Source organism: Columba livia, chromosome 2 (assembly GCF_036013475.1).
Source record: "Columba livia isolate bColLiv1 breed racing homer chromosome 2, bColLiv1.pat.W.v2, whole genome shotgun sequence".
Taxonomy (NCBI): domain Eukaryota; kingdom Metazoa; phylum Chordata; class Aves; order Columbiformes; family Columbidae; genus Columba; species Columba livia.
Window position 1 is genome coordinate 43,319,542 of NC_088603.1, and position 22,690 is coordinate 43,342,231.

The window sequence follows — 22,690 nt, forward strand, 5'->3', positions numbered from 1 at the left end:
ACAAACTACCTGAGACCTACATAGAAGTATAGTGTTGCAGTATGTCTTTTCCTGTGTTTTTTATAAGTAATCTTTAAAGGCAAAAAGGAATTTACTGTGTTCTGCAACCTGTGTATGTTAAAGCAAGGTGCACTGTGAATTCACTATTAATTCCACCAGAACGACATAATCTATGTCTCTCCTGTAATTAATATCAGCTGACACTGTTGTTCTGAATATAGCAGAGGGCATGAAGGTGAGAGTGTTCATTCAGTGGGATTAGCTCATATAGGAACCATGTGGCATCATATAGAGCAGTTCCTGCTCAAACCTTCATAGATGTTTTGTTTTGGTGTGTCCTGGTAATATGAGAAGTGTGAATGGCTCTGAAAACTGCTGAAAAGATCAGTCTTTGTGGGAACCAAATAAATGTCCACACTTGAGGGGAGGGAAGAAACCTTGGGAAAAAAACGCCAGATTTTCTTTGTTGTTCTAAGTAAAGCTGGGAGAACAAAGTCCCAAGCAGGGTGTACTGTTAGGCCAAGCACAGCAAAGATGTGCTGCTGGACTAAATATGCTGAATCAAGCAATGAGGGAACTATGTGAATTTGTTCCTCTCATTTGTTAATGTGTGTATTCAGACCAGAGAAAAACACACTGATGGGTTAGCTTGGAGAAGTCTGTATTCTCAAGTTCTTTGTATTACAGACTACTCTGAATAGTTTGTTAAGAGGGGCAGGAAGGGGAAAAGAAATTAATTTCGGGTTAATACTTTTAAGTCAAAACGCCTTTGATCAGGCACCAAATGGGGAACACTAGGGATGTGTAAAGTAGACATAAAAGCAGAGAAGCCTAATGCTGTGGACATGATTTGTTAATTCTTGCATTGAAGACATCTTCTTAGTGATGGTGCTTGTTAATGCTATTAGAAACATTGTGGTGTTGCTCTCTGGGTCTGAAATGGTACAAGGCAGTCAACTTGCATTTCATCTCAGTGATATTTTGGTTTCTGAAATGAGTTGATTTGCAGGTTTTGTACTCAGTTACATAAATATTACATCTTGGCAGTGTGTAAATATGGGCATGGATGCAAACAGGTTTTTTTATCCTTTACCTGATATCACTAAAATTTTATTTGTATATTCACTCCCCATTAAAATAATCTTCAAATGTTTTCCATTGTTACAAACAAATATTTAAGTTGCCCCAGTAGGCAGTGGACCGATCCTCTTCTTACCTGTACTCTTTCATCAAGGAAAACAAAACTGTAGGTCAGCAAACGCCCACAGGACTACAGAAGGCTCCATCTGGGATGGGAATGTTCCCATTGTCGGGAAGAAAGGCAGAAAAATAATCTGCGTAAAGTCATAAATGAGCACCTGCACTCTTTGTTGTTTTGAACGTGCCGGTCTTTTCACTGGAGTGTGACAGAGTGTCAATGAGAGTTTCTTATCTCCTTTCAAGTTGGATGAACCTGATTTAATGGAAGATAGGGGAGGGGGCAGTGTTCTTAGACACTGCTGCAGAAAACATTTCTTCTGATGAATTTTAATTAAAGTCATTGGGGAAAGAAAAATGATACTTGTAACAAAACAGAGAGCTCATAACAGAAATATTGAGTCTTCTGTGTAGTGGTGTGAAGGGCATGACTGCAACAGCCACTAGTTTTGCTCACTGTGTGGGAGGGATGTTGGGGTAGAAAGAGGGCAAGCACACTTAATGAGCTGCTTCTGACCTCTCTGAGATGTGTGTGTTTCCAGTCTTGCCTTATCCTCTTTCTTTCTTTCTCCACCATATTTTGGGTGCAGCCACTCAACAGGGGCATCACTTGTCAGTCAACAGTGGCTTTCTCTTTAGTGACCAGTGATAGAACCCAATGAATGGCAGGAAGATGTGCCAGGGGAGGTTTAGGTTGGACATTAGGAAAAGGTTCTTCCCCCAGAGGGTGATGGAGCACTGCAACAGGCTCCCCAGGGAGGTGTCACAGCCCCAAGCCTGACAGTGTTCAAGAAGAGACTGGCCAACACCCTCAGACACATGGTGTGAATTTTGGGGTTGTCCTGTGCAGGGACAGAAGTTGGACTCGATGATCATTTTGGGTCCCTTTCAACTCAAGACATTCTATGATTTTATGATCACCATGCATCCATGAGGTTGTCTTCCCCTTACTGATCTAAGAATTTAAGAATCTGAAAATGCTCATGGTCAAAAACACTCCAAAGGACAGACAGACAGACTCCCTCTGCACCATGCATGCCTGTCAGACAAATATCCGGTTCTGTGGTGTGAGTGTTGCTCTGTGGAAGGGCCTTCATGACCATGAGACTCTTGACAGTCTGAATCTTCCAGAATCTCAAGGTTTTCTGTAAAACTCTGGTGCTTGGTGTCTGCTTTTCAGTGAGGTGGCCGATTGATGCACTGGTGGTTTTACAAAGGTTCCTTCACTGCTGTCCTTTGAGTCATTGTGGGTTATTTAATTGGAATAGTGGCAAGGAAAGTTCTGGTTGTGTTTGATTCTTCTATTTTGAAGCTTATCCACATCTTTTAGATTAGTTTACGTTTTTGGTATTTGTGATGTCAAGTTCAGTGGACCTTTCTGACATGTTGTCCTTGGAGAGACGATGGCAGGAATGGAAGAGCAGAACCAGTGGCTATATCACATGTACAGAGAACGGAGAAGGAAGTAGAAAGTGCCCTGACTGGGATGTGGTTTATACTCCTTAGGAGTCACCAACTTTTAGGAGAGGATGGAGACACACTGTCCATGTTCTGACATTTGTGTGGCAGAAATGTTCCTGTAACCTTTGTCTGGAGGGTATGATGCGGATAATGTTCTGATCTGTTTGAGAAATACGTTGTCCTAAAGCTTTGCTGGGAGGAAACAGTACCAGTTATGCTTAATAACCCCCACCTCCCCATTAAAAAAAAGGGGGGGGAGTGGGCAGGAATAACCTGGGCACTGCTTCCAGCTAGTGGCAAGAACCTTAGGGCATGCCTGTAATTTCTATCCAGGGGAAGTGGCAGGCCAACTTTGGTGGCAAAGCTATTGAATATTATCGGCACAGAAACAAAAATGTCATTGTGTTCAGCAGCGAGACTTTCCCAAAGCATTCCAAACAAGCATCGACAAGAGCTCTGTGCTATGCAGCATGCAATGTCCAAGTATTTGGTAACTTCCCGGAATTATTTGTATGACAAGCACTGCTGCTAGATTTGTGTTAAAAACTGAAAAGGTTTTTTATTTTTGTGGGTTTTTTTGTTTTTTATGTTTGCGATACAAAGAATTTCTTAGAATTTTTGCATCTACATCAGGGGTTTTATGTTCACCTTGTTTATAAAACAGAGACAGCAAAGATGGAATGTTTTCAGCCTAATTTATAAAAGATGTTGATCTGACTGTGATCTGAAAAGTTTTTATCTTTCTTTGCACATATATTTTCTGGGTCCCCATCATGAGCTCTAGATAAAGAGGAGACCTGGATTTTGGTTCTCTTGCAAAGCACCAGCCACAGCTCTGGGGGCAACCCCAGATTAAATAATGAAGGTAACAGCAATGTGGAAATATAGGTCCTATTCTGAAATAAGCTCTCTGCCAGCAGACACCCAGCTTCTCATAAGCTTCATGGAAGCACAGCAGTCTGTTCAAATAGCAGTTATTGCAGAATCACAGCCATGTTGTTGTTTCAGTGTAACACAGGTAATAAGTGCAGCGTTTATGGCCATTACTACCTGGTGATCACGTTAAAAAAAAAAAGAAAAAGAAAAAGGAAACAGACATGCTTTCCCTACTTCAGCTTCCCAGTTCAGCATTTCCAGATACTCCTGGGGTTATAATCCAATTATGAAACTTCAATTATTTTCTGTAATTCACTGATTCAAGAAGAACATTAACTTTCTAGCTTCTTTATAGTAGGGAACTAGTAATTAAAAGGGATAAAATAATTCACAGATTCATAAAATTTAAGATCCAGAAGAGACCAAGCGATGGTTATTTTCTGGTTTAATTCAGGTTCTTAAATCCCCTTATTTGCTCCTGGACTGAGTATAGCAATTTATTTTGATGTGAAGTATATCTTCCAGAAAAGCACCCACTCTAGATCTGGAAATATGAAAGCAAAAGCAATGTACCACTGTTGCTAACAGTTTGTTCCTGTTAACTAAGTTCCCTGGTCAGAGTTTCTGACTCACTTCCAAATCAACTCTGTCGTGTTGATTTTTACATGTTGGTTCTTGGTGTAACCGGATTAAGGACCTTTTGGATTCTCTCCCTCAGTCCTCTTCCCAGATGTACTTATGCACTATAATCAAGTCACTTTTCAGTCTTTTTTCTTTAATAATAAAAATAGATGGAGCTATTTAAGTCTCTGATTATAAGACAGTTTTTGCCAGCCTTTGGATAATTTCATCAAGGACTGCAGGGGTCATTTAAATGTTTTAAAAACTAATTATTTGAGGTTAGAGATAATTTCCTTTTCATGTTTTTGGAGATTTGTTATTATGTATAGTTCCTGTAGCCATATCTGTTTGCATGTGTCCTTAATTGGCTGAAATGTATCACTGGAACATGTGTGTTCCTGAGCAGGAGAATGGCTGCTCAAAAGCTGCTGTGGTGTCCCAGCAGGAGTGTCAGGAGGTGCAAAATGTGCTCTGTGGAGATCACAGTACGCTGGTACTGGCACCATGTCAGAAAGAAAGGCTCATCTCTCCACCTCCGAGGTTTTGATTACCTTTAATTGTAAATCAGTTGTCTGTCCACCCTCAGCTTTGAGAAACAACAACTGATAGAATGAGAAAACTGCAACACCCTTGCAGCTTTATTTTAAAAATTAAGGAATTTGGATCTAAGCCGTACCTAATCTAATTTTGTAGAACTTAATTTCTCCACTCATCTTTAATGTTTCCTGTCCCCTCTGCTTTACTTAAATCAACACCAAATTTAGGATTGTCTGTTAAATGGAGTATAGCTATGAAGTTTTTTAGTTACTCTATGATAATTTAGCACAAATATTTCAATATAAAGTTTATTAAGTGCCTTATGAACTGCATAACAAATGAATTCCTATCACGTATTCAGACATACAGCCAGTTCAAGGAGCTGAAGGATTCATACAGAGCAGTCTCTTAACTGTCAGAATAAAATGAACTCAGAGCAATTGCTTCTAAATGGAAAGGAAAACTGGTGGCTGCAATGGAACAAAATGGAATATGACCAAGTCACTGGTGAGATTTAAATCAAAGCAGGGTAGTGTACTCATGCTGTGATTTTGCTCATTGTCTAATATAAGAATTGGACTAAAGACTTGATTGATTGCAGGTTTTACAGGCGTGGGACACAAACTATAATGATATAGCTATTAAATACTATCAGCACTTTTAGGTCTTCTGGTTATTTCATCTCTGTTTTCAGTGAGCGGTAAGAAAAACTTGGCTTTGTTATAACATGAATTTGCCATCGTTAGTTCTTGTCAGGCTTATGCATTTGTTTGGTGCTTCTGACTACACTTAGCTATAGAGAAGCAAGAATTTCTCTTAATCTCAAGACCACAACGCTTGTCCCCACTGTATCACTGCCATGCTGTCCTCATGGTATGTTGGGGACATGGAGGTCCTGTGAGGTGAACACTGGCAGCCGAGCCTCCTGCTGGTACTGTGTAGGTATAGCTGGGTAGGTAGAGCTCTACCAGCCAGCATATGAGGTGTTTCTGGTGAGGAAGAGGTGGGTCAGAGTGGCAAGAACAGGGACTACATGGCAGCTCCTTGGATGGTAGTGTCTATCAGTCCAATTTAGTGTGTACTGGGCCAGCTATGTGGAACAAAATTTAAATTCCTAGTCCTCCCTTATTACTTTTTTCCATTTTCCCCTGCCACCATGCTCTAAAGAGGGATATTTCTGCCCAGTAGTCAGGCTCATCATTTGCTTAGTAGGTGCTGGTTAGTGGTGCAAGGGTATTGATGAGAAAGTCTGTGTTAAATCTCCCTTCGGAGGCTGCCCTAGAACTGCTACAACTCACGTACACGTGGCATTTTAATCTCTCCGCGAAGACTTCTGAAAGGGATTTTTGAAGGACTGTGGCACTATTTAGTAGCTGTCACCAGTGTGTGAGGCACGCTCTCAGTGGAGAATTTAGCAGCCCTCGGTTGCACCTGGAGTCAAAATGTCGCCAAGTAAATACATCTCTATCTTTTCAGACTGCCAAGTCACGGCAGCACCATGCAGGACTCGGGATGCTGCGCTCGTGAGAGTGATCTCGGCACTGTCAGCAGCTTCCCAGGGCTGGGCACTTTTTTCAGCCAGGAGACCTGCTGCGGCAGGCCCGTCTGGTGGGGATGTCAAGGCGAGCTGGACATGCTGAGGGCTCGTGGGACTTGGGCCGTGTGCCAGCAGCAAAGTGCTTGTTGCCTCCTAACGAGGTAGCCCTCCGGTCCTGCTATCAGGAGGTCCGCAGCTGGTCTGCTTAATGGTATTTAGTAACAGTCTGTGCAGTAAAGCATGCTCTCCTGTTACACAGAAATCCACTAATGCTGGCATCAAGAGCGGCGGGTAATTCAATCACACCCACAAAAATGATATTAACATAACATTAAAGAGCTGTGTAGACTAGCAAAAGGCAGGAAATTATGGAGTTCAGGCCTGAAACTTTATCCTTAACTCACCCATATTGTGCCGAGGTATTTGGAAATTTCCATAGAGTGTGTGATTTTATGGAACCTACAGTGGGGCGGATTGTCCTGTTTGTCTGCAGAGGATTTCCTCAGCTAATATCAGCCAGCATTATGAGAATTATGTAAAGAAATCCTGGCACAATTTACAGAGCGTAGCTGGACAATGTGAGCTTTAAATATGAATTTCTTGGCTTGGGCAGTTTACCCACCCCAGCATTTCTGAAGTGCTGCATCAGGCGTTAGCTGTGTTTGACTTTTTGTCAGATGAAGTTGCAGTTCTGTGGCTAAGCCCCTCTCCCAATTTCAGAACTAATTTCTATGTGTGTGGGTTTTTGTTTGTTTGTTTTGGGGTTTCTTTTGTGTGTATGTGTTGGGTTTTTTTCTGTTCAACAGTCATGAAAAAGATTTTTTTTTTAAAGTTTGCCTTTTGATTTAAAGATACTTCTATTTATTTGAGGCAAACTCAGTGTAACTAAGCTGAACTATACTTAAAAAAAAGCTCTTCACTTACCTTTTGGCCTTATTGATAGTTTTCCTTTTTGGTCCTGCTGAAACTGGTAATGCAAGTCAGTAAGCAAGATTAGCTTAATCACATAAAAATCCTTGGTAGAAAACGGAAGAGAAAGGGTTGACTGCCCCATCTTCTTCCTTGTGGCTTCCAGTCCTCCATTGTACCTCCCTGTACCTGCAGGGACAAGGGGAAGTTCTTGCAAGAACCCCATGGGTCAAGAAGGAGATAGGGAGTCAGTTTGCAGTCTGATGCTTATACAGAAGGCTTAAGCTGTTTTGTGAGTACTATAGTTTTATTTTACCCGTTGGCAGCAGAGCCACCCAAGAGCTAAGGGAAGAAATGTCCGTCATTCCAAGGATGGGACTTCATTGCAATCAAACATGAGATTGTGGATCTCCCAGAGATGGTGAAGCCAGGAGGCATGGTGCTTGTAAAGCAGCTAAAACAACAAGAAGTGAAGCCTATGGATGTTTTCTCACATCTTCAGGCAGGTTTTGCAGGCTGTGCTGAAATGCATTCTTTCCTTGGATAGCCTGATACTGGTGCCCAGGTAAAATCAAAATGAGGTCCAAGAGTTCATTCCCGTGTGGCTCTGCAAGAGAGAGAACTACATGATGGTCATTATTTGGGGAGATTTAAAAATTTTAATCTAGTGCAGTGGAACTAAAGAGTGGCAGAAACCAACAAGAATCATTTAACTCTGATAATAGCTCATTTGGAGATTTTTGTATGGTACTTTCTGCAAATGATGAACTCTTGGTGTGATTAAGCTCTGAGGTTGTTCTGATTTTCCCCCTGTGAGGTTTCTGTGCTAAGGAGCTGGGGGAGGAGTGCCACCGTGTCTGTCTCTGTGGTGAACAGGATGGTCATTAATGACCATGCATAGAACAGTAGGATGACTGTATCCTAGGGGAAATCAATTTTCTGCAGAAAGCCTGGCTTGTAAAGAGTAGAAAATTTCCACTGAAGAGGAGGAGGGGAAGGGGAGATAAAATTGGCAGAGCAGGGATTAAATAATACAAAAGCTTCCAAAGTGAGGGAAGAGTCAAAAGGCTTTCTGTTCAAGGTAGATTTTTTTTTATTGTTTCCTGTCAAAATTGAACAGGTCTTGAACACGCTGATCTTGGAGAAGGGAGAGAGAATGGCCTTCTGGAAAAGGTCTGAGAAGGGGGACATGATGAGGTTGGGGAGAACACTGCCTGAGGCTTCGACAAACGGTGATTCGTTTTTAAAGTGCTTTTCTTTTAGGCAGAGCATAAAAATGCAGAACCCAATCAGTACAATGCATTTAACTTCCTGAAGGAGCATCTGTATTGTGGATACTTCTGGGCTTTAGAGCTGTGCAGTGAAAACCGGAGCTAGGTTAAGGCTCACTGAGGTAACTCCATGCTCTCCTGCAGAACCTGTATGACTGTGGCATGGATGGGTCATTGTGTTCCTCACCGTGTGTGGGTGTAGTTGACAATTCAGACCTGAGTAATTTTCATCTGCCATTCTTCACTCTTATGTGTTTGCGTGTTTTTGAATCACAGAATTTCACTGCAGCACTAAGTGTCTGTCTCAGCTTTGTGTGGCCGGGTGGCGATGGAAGTCCTACCCCACACTGGAATGATTTGTTTCCCTCGTCTTTTTTGCTGATTTCTCGCTGCTTAAACCTTGTTGCTCCAACCTTGCTGCTGCCTTATAGACAGGGTGGAGAGAGCTTGTTTTTTTGAGATGCTGTCATTTTACTCTCATAACAGATTTTGAAAAAAACCTGTTTCACAGGGGAGATAAGGGGGCTAAACTGTAACTGGTTTTAAATATCATCATTCAGACAACAGCTCTTAAGAGTAAATTTGCTTAGACTTTGTATGTATGTTTGTATGTTTATGTATCTTAAAAATGTAAACAGACACTAGCCTTTAAATCTCAAACAAGAGGATGATTCTTTTCTGACTCTGCTCAGTATTAAATGCTAAATGAGAGATAACATTCCCATAAACATGGAAGCTTGAACAAAGGAGCAGTTGTCCTGAGAATGTGTGAAGCAAAAAGAAACTGAAGTCTGATCTTAGGAAGTAGTCTTACAAAACTGAATGTTGCATGTAGCGTAACTTTTAATGACTGTCAGAAACTGCAGAACAGGGCATATCTACAGGTCTTTCTCTTGATCTCAGTGCTGTCTGTAGCAAACCCAAAGAAAGCAGAGGGCAGAGGCATGTGGGAAATGAATAGCTGGAGTGGACATTTTCTTCTGCTTTGGCTTCATGTTCAAGGTGTTGGACTTTTAAGAACTTTTTTTAATGAACAGTAGAAAGGGAAAGGGTTGGAAACTCCCATGATCTGAGTAAGTGGGGAGAAAGGGTGCAAATGCTTTTGACGCATAAATACATGGCCTGATACTGCAGATGCTTGTTTTGTGAGAGTTGGCCATTGGGTGCATTCAGGACTGTTCGAAGTATGAATTAAATTGTTCATAGCTGTAAATATTTGCAGACCATAGGTCTGTTTCTTGTAGGATGTGTCTTTGACACATGAAGACTGACCGTGTCCCTTTTGCATTTGTTTTGGGCTTTCATTGCTTCTGATGGGGTGTTCAAAAAGCCATCAGTTTGCCTGTAGAGATGATAATTGTACATTTTGTGTTATTAATTTTTAAACTCAGCACATTTGGCAGATTATATTTTGGCTGCTAGAGTATAATTTATCCATATAGGATATACTTGCCATGTAAGTGTGATAGCAGTAGTAAAGTGACAGGTGTCAGCACTAGAGTTTTCATAAATCCTTAAATCCAGCTCTTTTTATAAAGTGGGGAATAGAACACAGGGTGGATTTGTTAGTTGTTATTTTATTTTTTCCTTCACAAGGTGGTTTTCTGGGACCCAAAACATGCATCTGCCAAGCAGCATTTTTTTCCGTAGCTGAGGATGTTCGCTAATATTTGATGAAGATGTTGCCCTTGGTGTTGCCAACCCTCAGAAGTTTATTGCGATGCACACAATATTTGTTTCTTAAACCCTTAGATCCTGAGGCATGTGATGAGATGGGAATCTCAGCTTTCAATTTTTGTAAAAATGTAGGTTTCTCTCCTTCATGGCTGTGAAAAGAGGCATGAAAATACAACCCAAGTCTATCACAGAGGCTTGAAATATATAAGCAAAATAAAAGGACATCTCCGATTTATTTATTTCTCAGTTATTTTTTAATACCAAAAGTGTATTTCAAAACCTTTTTGGTGTAGTAGAGGGCAACAGGAATTGTCAGTACTATACTCCTTGTCCAGTTACAGGAAGAATTGTGGGTTTATCCCAGTGAATCACAGTTCTCTCACTTTAAGTATGCCTAATACTCAAAATGAGGTTTCAGTTTTTCCATGTATATCTTTATATGGTTTGAGGATTGTATCTTATTCCATTAGTTTATTTGAAGGCACTTGAAGGCAGTAATATACAAAAGTCTTTTTTTGAGGGCTCCCAAGCAACTGAAGCTAATCTGCTTCCAAATCCATTGTTACTGATCATACTGATCAGATGTGCTCACTGTATTTTTCAGTGAGTCTTTCCTGGGGTAAAATTTCCCAGCAGAAACATAAAATATTTTCCTTCTTGCTCCTTCCTCCAGATCTGCCCATGTGTATTTCAGAAAGCATAGATAATATAGCCCATCTTTTTTCGTATCTCTCCATCCAAGGTTCTGCTTGGCAGGACCAACCGAGTGTCCTTTTAAGGACAGAAGACACTGAATATATAAAGACTGTATTTATTTAATGAATCCAGTGTCTTATCTAACCCCTTCGTGGTCCACGTTGGCTGTTTCTGGGTGCGAGCTGAACCACAGCAGAGCACAGCAATTGCCAGCATTGGCTTTTCTTCTGTAGGAGCCTCACGGCCAAGGCGTCCAGCGGAAGAAGCTGGCACAAGGCCTGAGTGAGGAGTGTGTGGTTGACTAAGATTTTGTTTGTCTTGGGTTCATTGGTTCTCGGAAGTGCTGACTGATCAGCAAAGAGCTACAAGACATGCTAATTGTGCTGTATTCCCTGCCCCTCGCTGTTATCTTTAAGTGTAACTTCAGCACTTGAACATAGAAAATAAGGAGGCAGCTGCTCCGTTGGTGTGAACTGGGGCAGACGGAGGGCACCATATTTCTGGAAACCAAAAGCCTGATCCAAATTGCAGTCTTTAATAAGCCCTTCTTCTCCAAAAATATTTACCAGGCTGACAGAGGGAGGCTAATATGTTCAATTTTGTTCATCTTTCTTGGGACAATAAAGAATTATTTATATAATAGACAAGGGCTTAAATTGAATAACTTTTTAAACTGTAAATGTCTTTGGTAACAGGTGACTTCATTTACTGCTGTATTTGTTTACAGGTTTTTAAAGAATTTTGAAAACATAAAAAGTGTTAACACACAATTCTTAAATTCTGTGTCTGTATTGCATGCTGGGCAGCTTCATCTAGTTTGAATTTTAATACTGACAAAGCTGTCACTTAAGAGAAGGTTTTGGAGAATACCTGCTTTGGGATCCTGGCCTGGCAGTTGTGATGAGTTACCAGCAAGAACAGATCTGTCTTCTGAAAACTAACTACTGTAGTAGTTGCACTGAGGAAAGCAAAGCACACACTGCCTGGAAACATGCACTTGTGTGGCCTGTGTAAGTCTGGTTATTGTATTGGGGCTGTAGGGAGGACTTTCCACACCGAACAAGCACATTAATTTATGAGCCTACAAGCAGGCTTTAACCTTCAGAAACACGGATCGTCCTGGTGTAAGTTTAACTGGGCTTCTTACATGCCTGGATTTGTACATGTGCATGGGTACTTAAAAATATTGTGGACAAACAGCTTATCGAATCTGCTTCCACACCCTCTCCTGAGGCTGTCTTGCTGTTACGGAGTTGCTCAAATAAATGGACTAAAAAAATCTTTGCTTTTCAAAATATACTCGGTGGAGTTAACTAAAATTCAGATAAACTCAAACCCAGAAGTATTCTGTCCCAGTCCTGGGCAAGCAGCGTGAACTTTTGTCTGTATAATTATAAAAATCCAAATCCATGCTTTTGTTGGTTTTCCTTAAAATTTCAGGCAGAGAATAATGTGCTCCTCTGCACCGCTTTTGTCAAAGTTTGGCCTTTGAAAATGAATGCAACTCTGACAATCCAGCCCTGGAAATAAAAGGGTTAAAATAAGTATACTGAAGAAAAAGAGGCAATTATATGATGTAGTTTTTGAAATATGTATTTTGCAATGTAAAAATCCTAAGAAGCAGTTCCTCTCAAAGCTACCTTGTTTCCAAAGACATCCCAAATACCTGGATTTTTCTAATTTGTAAATAATGAAATGGGAGCTCTGTGAGCTCAAGAATTCTCACTCACACATTTGATTCAAATGGCCTCTGTGTGAACTCTATAAAATGCTTTAGCTTTAAATTATCAGTTTGAGTTCATGGTCCCTGCTGGTAGCTGGAGTTCTTGCTTTTTTCTTTAACTTGTTTTCTTTTTTATTCCTTTGCTTGGCTATTATTGGAGAGGAATCATCTGTATGTATGTATGTATATATGTTGTACGTGTGTATATATATATTTTAAAATATGTTGCAGTCATTGAATTCTTTTAAGAGTAAATTGTTTTAGCGAAATGTTGGAAAATCTGCACAAACCGAATGCTCAGAGGTCCCTTGAATTATGACGCTATTGTTAAATGATTGAATACTTTAGAGATTAATATCACGGTATGCTGGCGCGCTGGTTCGTACCAACTGTAATTTAACAATGAATCCTCCATGAGTAAACAAGACTCTGAATGAGAAATTGGATGCAAGACAGCACAGCATGCAAGAACATACAAACTAAATACATTCTACACACAGGGATGATATGTTGGGGGGTTTTATTTCCACCATATCTGAGATAATTGAACTGTTGGTTAAGGGAAATTCTTCAAGTTTAAAGGTTTGCTTAATTTTTTTTCTCCAATGCTAATGACCAATGTCTTTACAGTAGAAAAGTTGGGTTTGGATTGTATTTTTTATTTTTCATTTTCCCCCACCCTGTTCTTTGAAAATTAGGGTATGCCTGGCACTGTCATTTGTGACAGACTATGGTAAACTCCCTCTCATTCTGTGAAGTGTTTCAGATCGCTGATATGTCTTCCCAATAATGCTTCCTATCATCATATAGAAAATTTAGCAGTGCTACTGAGTGTCTGCAGACAAAAGTTGCATTTTATTTTTTAAGACATCTGAATTCTTGCAAATATGGAGTAATTAGTGGTTGAAGATTTAATGATGGCCCAGAAGAAGGACTGAAGTGTTCTGCATGAAATCATAGTTATTAATTTGTGCATGAATTTTGTTTTCCATACTTAATTTAGCAACTGTAGAATATTTTGCTAATTAATTATTAACACTGGTTATTTGTCATGGTAAAACTGTGAGAGAAAAACATAGCTTTCTATCAAACAAAAATATAAATGTCAGAATTTTAATCTAAGTATGATATACAATAATGTAATCACATTTTAAATAGTATTAAATAGCTTCAATACTCAACCGTACAGATATGATATGAATATAATATATAGCACCAATTCAAAATAAACAGCGCTTAGGAATAAAATTGCAGCTAAGAGCCAAGTGTCTTACTTGCAACAAACTGGGGAAAAACACTGTAAAATATCAGGCTTTTATGTGGAGTGCCACTTTAGTAAGTGGCATTTTATTCTGTCTTGGGTATCAAGAGTGTGACAAATCTGTAGCCTTATTAGAAGCACTGTGAATAGGATTTGAGCTTGTACCTACCGAAGGCAATGAAAAACTGCCTTTCATTTCTGCAGGTGTTGGATCAAGCCACTTGATTTCATTTACATGCAGACAAAATTTTATTTTGGCAAGGAAAGGAACAAGGCTACAGAAAAAGTTACCTTTGAATGGCTAAAGTGACATACAACTTACAGGGCTGAAAGTTCAAGTTCTTTCTGTTTCCAGAGATTTCGTATCTTTTTAAATTTCATTTACTTTAACTTCTGTTTTACCTGGCTTAATTTCCCAAGTAGTAAAAACAAATGCAATAAGTCTTCAGAGCCTGTACACTTCCATATGGGACTAATTTTCCAGAGGTGAATGTGCATGTAATGTTTAAGAATGCAGATCAGTTTGAATAGGAAATATGTCTCTTTTTCTTGGTAAATATCTGCATTGTCCTGTAAATACACTTCTAACTTGAATGTGAGCTGCTTCTGTCATTTCAGTGAAGATGAAGGTGAGGTGCATTCCTGTGCTTCAGTAGCAGCAGATTTTAAGGACACTGGAAAGGGAAGCTAACATTTCAACAGCGGAGGGTTTTTCTGGTTGTTAGTGTTTCTACACACATTTTAAGTTTATTTACAGTATTCTCTGCCATAGGTTGCTGAAATTTTACAAGGAGCAAACCTCACTAAAACTACCAAGTTTTCCGTATTCTTCAGTAAAAGAGCACCAAAGGGCTGCTCCAGGGCTGTATTGGAGCCCTGTGATTTAGATAAATGTTGCTTGTATCTACTCCTGAAAAGCAAGATTTCTGAATATGATCTGTAAATGCACTGTAAAGTCAATGGCACAATCAGTAATCTGAAGTAGCCTTTTAGGTTCTTTCCTCTTAACATGGAGCTCTGACTCAAGAGAATGGTATGATCATGGGTTTTATCTAAAGCCATAGTAGTGTTCATAGACATATGCATATAGGGTTTTTATGTTTGGTTTTGTTTTTTTTTCTTTTAGATTTTTTTCTCTCATACTTCTGTAAAATATATTTTCAGTGGCCATGAAATGATAGTGGATAATAGGCCCATGTATGAGTCAAATCGCTACATCCTTAGTAGTACATATCTGTACCAGAAGATATTATTGAATACGCATACATTCTTTCAGTGGTTCAGCAGGTTGCATTCTCTTGAAAATCCACTCCTCATAGATGCTACGATATTTGTTACTGTTTGCTTAAAACTGAGCTACTGACTGAATTGCTAGGAACAGAAATACATGGTCTGAGTTTCAGAATTGCTGAGCAAGACCTGCTCTCATAGAATTCAGTACTAATGACTCAGGAGCTCTTCTGAAAGTCCAGGACCATTTTAGATATGCAGCCAAATGATTTAAGAGGCCCCCTCCCTTTTTTGTGCTGTTTTTGAAACTCTCGGACACGTTGTTACTCTAAATTGCTGTACTAACCTATATGTGCTGAAGTAAGTAGAGAAGATGGAGAAGCTACATGTTAAACGCTTAAAGCAGTATGGTCTTGTTAATCCAGAACATCATAAATCCCCTGCAAGTACTTCCTTCTATTTCCTCCCCAAGCTATGTGCTGGTTTGTGAAAATAAAAGGTGCTCTCAATTGAGTGAATTTCATTACTGTATTTTTATATGAATAAAAGAGTTTAGTCTTAACTTTTCCTTTTATAAGTTAAAAATAACAGAAAAAAAATTAGCAACAAAGCAGCTCAGTCGTTGTTAACAGATAAATAGTAACGTTTTCTATTTTTCAGAAAATCACAAGCATTGAAAATGTCATGCAGTAAATGAAATGCCCAAAAATGATCATGCAAATCAGAACTTTCTTTCTGGCTGAATTTCCCTTTTGTGTGTATTTGGATGTCTTAGGTTCATGTGGCAGCGTATAACAGGAATAACTTCTCTCCAAGAAACCCAACAGCAGTTCCTTCTGTACTTCTGGCTTTCATAATGTGGGCTTTTTTTTTTCCCTCCCGAAATCCATGATTTTCCTAATAGAGTCTGCTTTAAACAAAATAAACCCAGTTATGCTATTTATATATTAATTCACAAGAATGAAAGAGCCTCAGAGTTGCTTATCTAAATCCAATTACTGCTGGTCAAATTCATCCCAGTACAAAAGTTCCCAAGATAAAAGCATATATTACCTAAATGCCCAGAAATGCAGACTGTTTTCAGTTGGATGAATTGTGCTGTGAGCAATGCGTAAGGCCTTGAGTGAACTCTAATGCTGGGGATGTAATTATTAAGCTCTGAACTTGGAAATTACATGGTAACTCCATTGGTTTAACTAAGCAAGGAAGAATTCTGTACACTGGTTACTTGGGTTTAAAGCCCAAGTTTCACATTTATTTAAAATATAGAAGCAGTAACTGGAAATGGGCAAAAGCTGTGTTTGGTACATGCCTCTGCACCTGGGGCGAGAGACTTGCCCTGTCCCTCCCGACCACCATTTTGTGTTACAGGACTCTCTGCGGCCAGCCCAAAGGCTGGCTTGAAGAACAGAGTAAGACGTACATATACCAGAGGCTTTTGTTTTCCATAATGACATGGAAAAGCTGAAAAACTTGAGTGTCCCCAGCCAGTCGGGCCTCCCAATAAATCTCTTCGTTGACCCAGCAGCACTTGTTAGTGGCTTCCCACCTTGGTGTGTTGCCTGCCAGCAGTGGGGTGGGTGGCACCTGGTTCCTCTGCCTTGAGTTAGACCCTGGCTGAATCTCACTTTCCTCCTACCCCTGGTCACCAAATTGCCTTCCCTGCACCCCCAGGGAAGCAGAAATGCCTCAAATCCTTTCCATACTGTGCAACAGCAAATTCAAGTCAATTTGGGATCAGCTTGGGTAGTGGGTAAGTGGTGTCACTTGCAGCTTAACTGCTTCCCTCAGGAACTGTCTCCATCTTAACAGCAGTTATCAAATAACTTCCTGGGAATGACCGGGTCGAGCTTTGTCTGCAGTGTAAGTGCTGATCGACCGCCTGCCTGCAAGCTCTTGAAATGATCTGTTGATACTGCAACTTTGATGTACGTTAAGGGCTTATTCTGCGATGCTTGCATCTTTCCCGAGTCTGCTGAGCAGTCAGAAAATGTGGGGTGCAGTGGGATGGGGCTCTTGAGAGTGGTTTTTGACAGAGCTCTGTAGCCAGGACTGAGCAGAGAGATTGTTTCTCTGTGGGATCTTCCCTTGGTCTTACCCTCCATGTGACATGGTGTGTTACCGCCCTTTGTGAGTGAAGTGGTTTAAAGTGACCTTTGTCATTTTAATAGTGGATATCAGATGGCTTCAACAGTTTCAACCCAAAACAATAGATACAAGAGAAGATGAAAATGTTCTTGTTTGTAAGAAGGTATTTCTGCCATGAAATTAATGTTCTCTTGGAATGGAAGAATGGTTGGCCCGGGTTAAAACAGGGACAACGTGCGATACTACTACTGTGGTAGTCTCTCCCAGTTTCTGGCAGTATGTGACTCCCAGGTCCATAAATGTGTCTGCTTTTAGTTTCATGGCAGATTTTCCATCTTAGAAGCTGTCTCACAGCTTTTTGGAGAGATGCGCTCTGTGGGGCATCAGTGCGGGCTGTGGCAAGGATTTCCACAAGTGACTTTCCATTCTGGGGAAGTATCACTTTCTGCACTTTTTAAACCTTATCATTTTCTTGGCAGTCAATATATATTATGAGAAACAAGATAACTAGTCACCATCTCACTGCACGGGTCCTTCTTTAATAAGCTGAAGTCCTAGTCTGTGTAGTTGCTCCTGACGTGGAACCTCTTTAAAATGTCTGGCCAGCTGTTTTAAATGAAAATTATTACATAGGAAAACATTAAAAGCATAATTGAATATAAGGGATTAAAAGGAGTTTAAAAAAAACAACTAAACACATAAACAATTTTATTTGTGCTTACTATGCATTTAGATAACACTTTGGGAAGAATCTAATGAAAAACATCGCATGTTGTACGTCTGGAAATCCTTTGAATGGAAATTTCAGTTCAGATGTTTATTAGACACATTCTGGAGGTAGCTGTCTCACAGATTCACTGTGTCTATTCCTTTGGATACTGTGATGCAGTAGGCTATCCTTAATGGTACAGTCATTATGTTGAAGAGTTGGTAATAAGACTTTGAGTTGAACTCAGTCCCACAAGTACCTCTCTCTGACTGAAATGTTTGATTCAAAATCTTTGAAAGAATACCTTTATGCACCGTAACTTAGGAGGAAATTGAACAGTGTTCATGTTTTCTCGTGACAAGCAAACCATACCTGGTATTTTTTACATTAATGATATCAGTAGTTTGTAGAACAGAGGTGTGCAGGCTGTTGGATTTTATAGTAGTTTCCATTTAAATAGAAGAAAACTAGAGGCCAGCTGTTTTGGTGCACGTGGGTGTTCTCATTGAAGAATATATTTTGATACTTCTGGGTAAATCAAATCACAATTAAAGGTCACACAAACAGAAAGCCAAACAACTTTGGAAAGAGACATAATACCACTCTCCACACATGCAAGAAAGAAATAGGACTACGTGTGTAGGAACAAAATACCTTCCTGATTGCTTGCAGTACACAAACTAACATTATTCATCAGAACTGATGTTCTGATTACTGTAAAATAATTACTTGAAATATTTAAGAAAACAGTGTCCAAATTAATTCCAATTGCTTTTTTGAGGTAGCGATCAAGGTTTATAGTGGTAGATTAAACTGCCTGCATATGGCTAATTGCCTGTAACAGCGTTTTTTATTGTGGTGCCTCTTACCTCTCTGATGTCTGTTTTTGCAAACATGAAGATGTGCACGTAACTTTACGTGCTGGAGGAAACTTCTTCTGAACCAAACAGAATTACTTCTATAAGTAAAATCTCTGGTGTAACTAAGTGTTTGCAGGATCACAGTTACGTAGCAAATAGCTCTGGGAAATGTGTAATAAAAGCAGTGGAACCACAAATGCCTGTCTCTGCTGGCAAGAAATGTTAACTTTTAGCTTTCATGTGACTTGGATTAAACAACATATCAATTCATTAGGAGTGGCTGGACTGAAATAGTGGCTGGGTGTTAGTTTTTGTTGGCGGAAGTTTAGGTAGGGGTTGTGTTTTATTTGAAGTGCTTGTGGGTTAGCCGCTGATTTTTGTTGGATTCTTTTTCCACCTATCTGTCAGAGATGCTTTACTGTACAAGATAGGCATGTTTTTGCATGTTTTTCATGTGTTTGATTTTAAATGTAAATAGATCAAATAAATGAAGATGCATCACATGGGCCAAATTTCCTACTGGGTAAGTTGGCCCACCGAACAACCATAAATCACAGTGGCAGAGAACTTGGCTTTGCCTTCCTAAGATAAGTACTCTAATGTCTTCGAGGCCAAAGTCAACTTCAGGTATTAGCATGAAGAATTATAAAACTAAGTGGAACATAAGTGAGTATAAAGACCTCAATTCGGAAAACACCTGAGGTTGGAAAAGCATGTGATCTCATAGTTAATGTTAAATCGGTTATATATATAGATAGATTGTATATATATTTGGAGTGGAGCCAGCTATGGCAAAATACACCCATGACTACCTGCCCATGTACCCGTCGTGGTGAGGTGCACAAGGGCTTACGCCTGAGTTCAGAGCACAAAATCTTGCCTGTTTACAGAGCCAGCAAAAAAAACAGGGTGGTATATGGAGAGGATGAAGGCTTCTGCAATTCTCAACTTAGATTGCGCAAACTGTTAATGCTTTTAGGTCAGTTTACCTTCTTCCTAACTGGTTTCAGCCTGAAATAAAAGAAAGCAAGCCTGTTTTTCCTCCCCAAAATGAAACTTGAATGGAAACAAATGCTTGTGTGGGTTCTTAGGGAAAGGAAAAACAGTGAAATGGAAAGTCTTACTTTACATCAGTCACAAAGACAGAATGAAGAGACATGGAGAGACACTCGCCTTTATCTAGAGCTTGAGTGGTCAAATGTCACTTGCGGTGTGGAAGCTTCATTTGAGAATTTTGTCAGGCACAAAATTGCCTCAAATCTTCTTTGCCTGGTACCAAAGAGTATGTTTAGGCAGGCTGCTCCCAATCTTTCCCATTGGTGCTGCCCCCACTTCATGAGATATTTAAGTTTTGCTGGATCCCAGACAGAAGCACAAAGGTCCCTTTTCCCTTGTGGGTTATGGTACCATTCCCTCTTGGGCTCCCTGTCATTTTTTGGTCTTTTTTTTTTTTTTTTTTTTCTTCCCCTGGTTTACTGGCTATGTTTACAGTCTGGTAGGACAAAGAAGAGCATGGCCTTGAATATATAGTACAGTGCTCTAGTTGCCTTTTATAATCCTCTTCTGTATAGTAGAAGACATGATTTTCCTTCTGAGGCAAAGAAGGGAACTGCAGCAAGGTCTTCCACATACTGGTTTCTGGACTCCAATTAGAAATCACTAACACCGAATTTATGTTGCATTTCCTAAATATTATTCAAATAAAAATTGGTTTTCCATACTTTTCAGTGGTTTATAGTTGATGAACACTTGGTTATTTCCCATGCATATCACTTTGCCATTAGAAGACACTATTTTATTATAATATTTTGTAGTAGTATGTCCTTCATTGATGATGAAAGTTGTGTTCCATGGAAAAGTCTTCCAAATGAAAGCCCAATCTATCAGAATACCAGTATTTATATGCATATATATTTTTTCTTTTTTATTTTTTAATCTGGGAAAGGACATCTGAGAGGAAGTCATCTTCATTGAAACAGCGATGAAAATATATCAGTGACTTGAGAAGTAAAATTATTTTCCTTATTCTCCTGAAGTCTTATATTCAGTCATAAATGACCATCTTCCATGATATTTTGCCAGGGTTTTGTGATATTTACTATTAAGTCTGCATTTTCAGTCTTAACCTCTGTGAGATAAAGACAGATCACCTATTGTATGGCATAGCTGCTTAATGCAACAAGTAGTATAATAGCTGCCTAAATTCCTTCTTCATCACGATAAGTATCAAATTGTAGTGCAGTGTTGTGCTGTATATGGTAGGCAACATAAATTCAAATGAGTATTAACATTTTTCTTGGAAAGAGCGAGGAGATGCATCTAAACCTCAAAGCTTCTGTTCACCTAAACCAGAAGTTTAGAGTGTCTGAGCGCAGGTGTGGATGCACACGTGGGCAGAGCTGTGTATGCATGTGTGTAAGGAAATGGCCATACCTCCTGCTTTTTTGTTAATCTTGGAAGAATCTAGTCTATCTGTATTAAAACAAACCTTGTTTGGAGCTAAAAATAATAATAATAAAAAAATCTTCAAACAAACCTAATTAATTCAACTAAAGAAACATCTTTACCAGTGCTGATGCCTTAAAATCCCTACTATAATTGACATTTATGCTGGCAGGGCAGCACAGTGACCAGAGATGGACAGAATGTGGCAAATGAGCAGTGCTTTTCAGGTGAACTCTAAAGGTGTTTGTTGAACTGCAGTGACAGAAGGAACCTCTTCAGCAGTATCAGGCAAACATTGTTCAAGAGCACCAGATCTCTTCCTAGTATATGTGTTATATGTCTGCAAAAAACCTATGTAAACTATGTAAAATATAATAACATGTATTTCTGATTTTTGTTTTCTCCATAGGTATGGGAAAATTGTATCCACAAAGGCAATTCTTGACAAAAACACAAATCAGTGCAAAGGTATGTGCAAAACATCCACCTTGTGAGTTCATTGTCTGTTTGAGTGATTGACTGGTGGCTTGACTGCCAAGGCTTTGGCTCCAACTGTGCAATCAACATAATGTACGATATATTACAAACATATTTAATAATACCAAAGCTTTGAGTGGTGTTTCCAGTAACATTGCTCATTAATTTTTTTCATTAACAAATAAAATGAAAATCACAAATCAGAACAAGTATCAAATTGCTTCGACAGAAAAATAAATTACCTTCTAACCACATAGTGCTGTCTGATTTGAATGATATCATCAGTGATGCAAATTGATTTCCCATATAAAAAAGAGAAACCTTTGGGAAAAGTTTCCCAAACAAAACCTGTTTTAATTTTTATATTTTTGTGAAGTCTTGGACTATGCTATTGGAAGAAGAAAATATTCTTTATGACACAAATAGATCCACAAGTTGCAATACCAAGTTATAAAAATGCTTCCTCTTCTAGCTTTATGTTCTTAATTTTTCTGCTGATGTGCAACAACACTTTTTAGCAAAATATAGTATATTTCATGTGCATGTGTGTATGTATATAGTTATATTTGCCTAGATAAGTATTGACTGACGTGTCCACTAGTGTCTCAGAATTTTTATTCATTTACCAGTCTGAAGAGCCATCAAATCTATGGGGAGAAGCACAAGTGGTATACGGAATCCTTTTGTAGTAATAAGTCCTACTAGAGTGGCTTCTTCTGATAAGAAGCACATTATGGACAGCATTTCTATATGAATAGGTAAAAAGAAAAAAAACATTTCAGTACAGGAGTATCTCACAAGTGGCCAGATAGGGTGTGAAGGGAAGAAGCAAAGATATTTGGTGAAATTACAAGAGAAGGCAAAATTCTTGCAGTTTGTAGAAGTGAGTGCCTTTACCTATTGCTTGCCACAGTAGCAAGTATTCATTAACCACTCAAGAGAAAAGTAGGCTGGAAAATTGCAATTCTAATCTTAGAAAACTCCACCAACCTGGTCAGTCACGGGCCATCAACCAGAAGTGGTACGGCCATGTGTTTGCTGGACATGTGTTTTCTTTCCTTGGATCACTGTTTGGGCAGACTTCTGGTAACATTCCTCGGTCTGTATTTCTTTGA

General features: G+C 39.4%; 1 protein-coding gene across 6 annotated transcripts in view; it reads left to right on the forward strand.

The window, feature by feature from the left end:
- The window catches only part of RBMS3 (RNA binding motif single stranded interacting protein 3), a 710,128-nt gene that overhangs the window by 367,793 nt on the left and 319,645 nt on the right, over nt 1-22,690 (forward strand). For all 6 annotated transcript variants that reach the window (XM_065055125.1, XM_065055127.1, XM_065055126.1 and 3 more), the window contains one exon: nt 21,508-21,566. In XM_065055125.1, the coding sequence (XP_064911197.1) occupies nt 21,508-21,566 (59 nt within the window). The remainder of the gene's footprint in view (nt 1-21,507; nt 21,567-22,690) is intronic.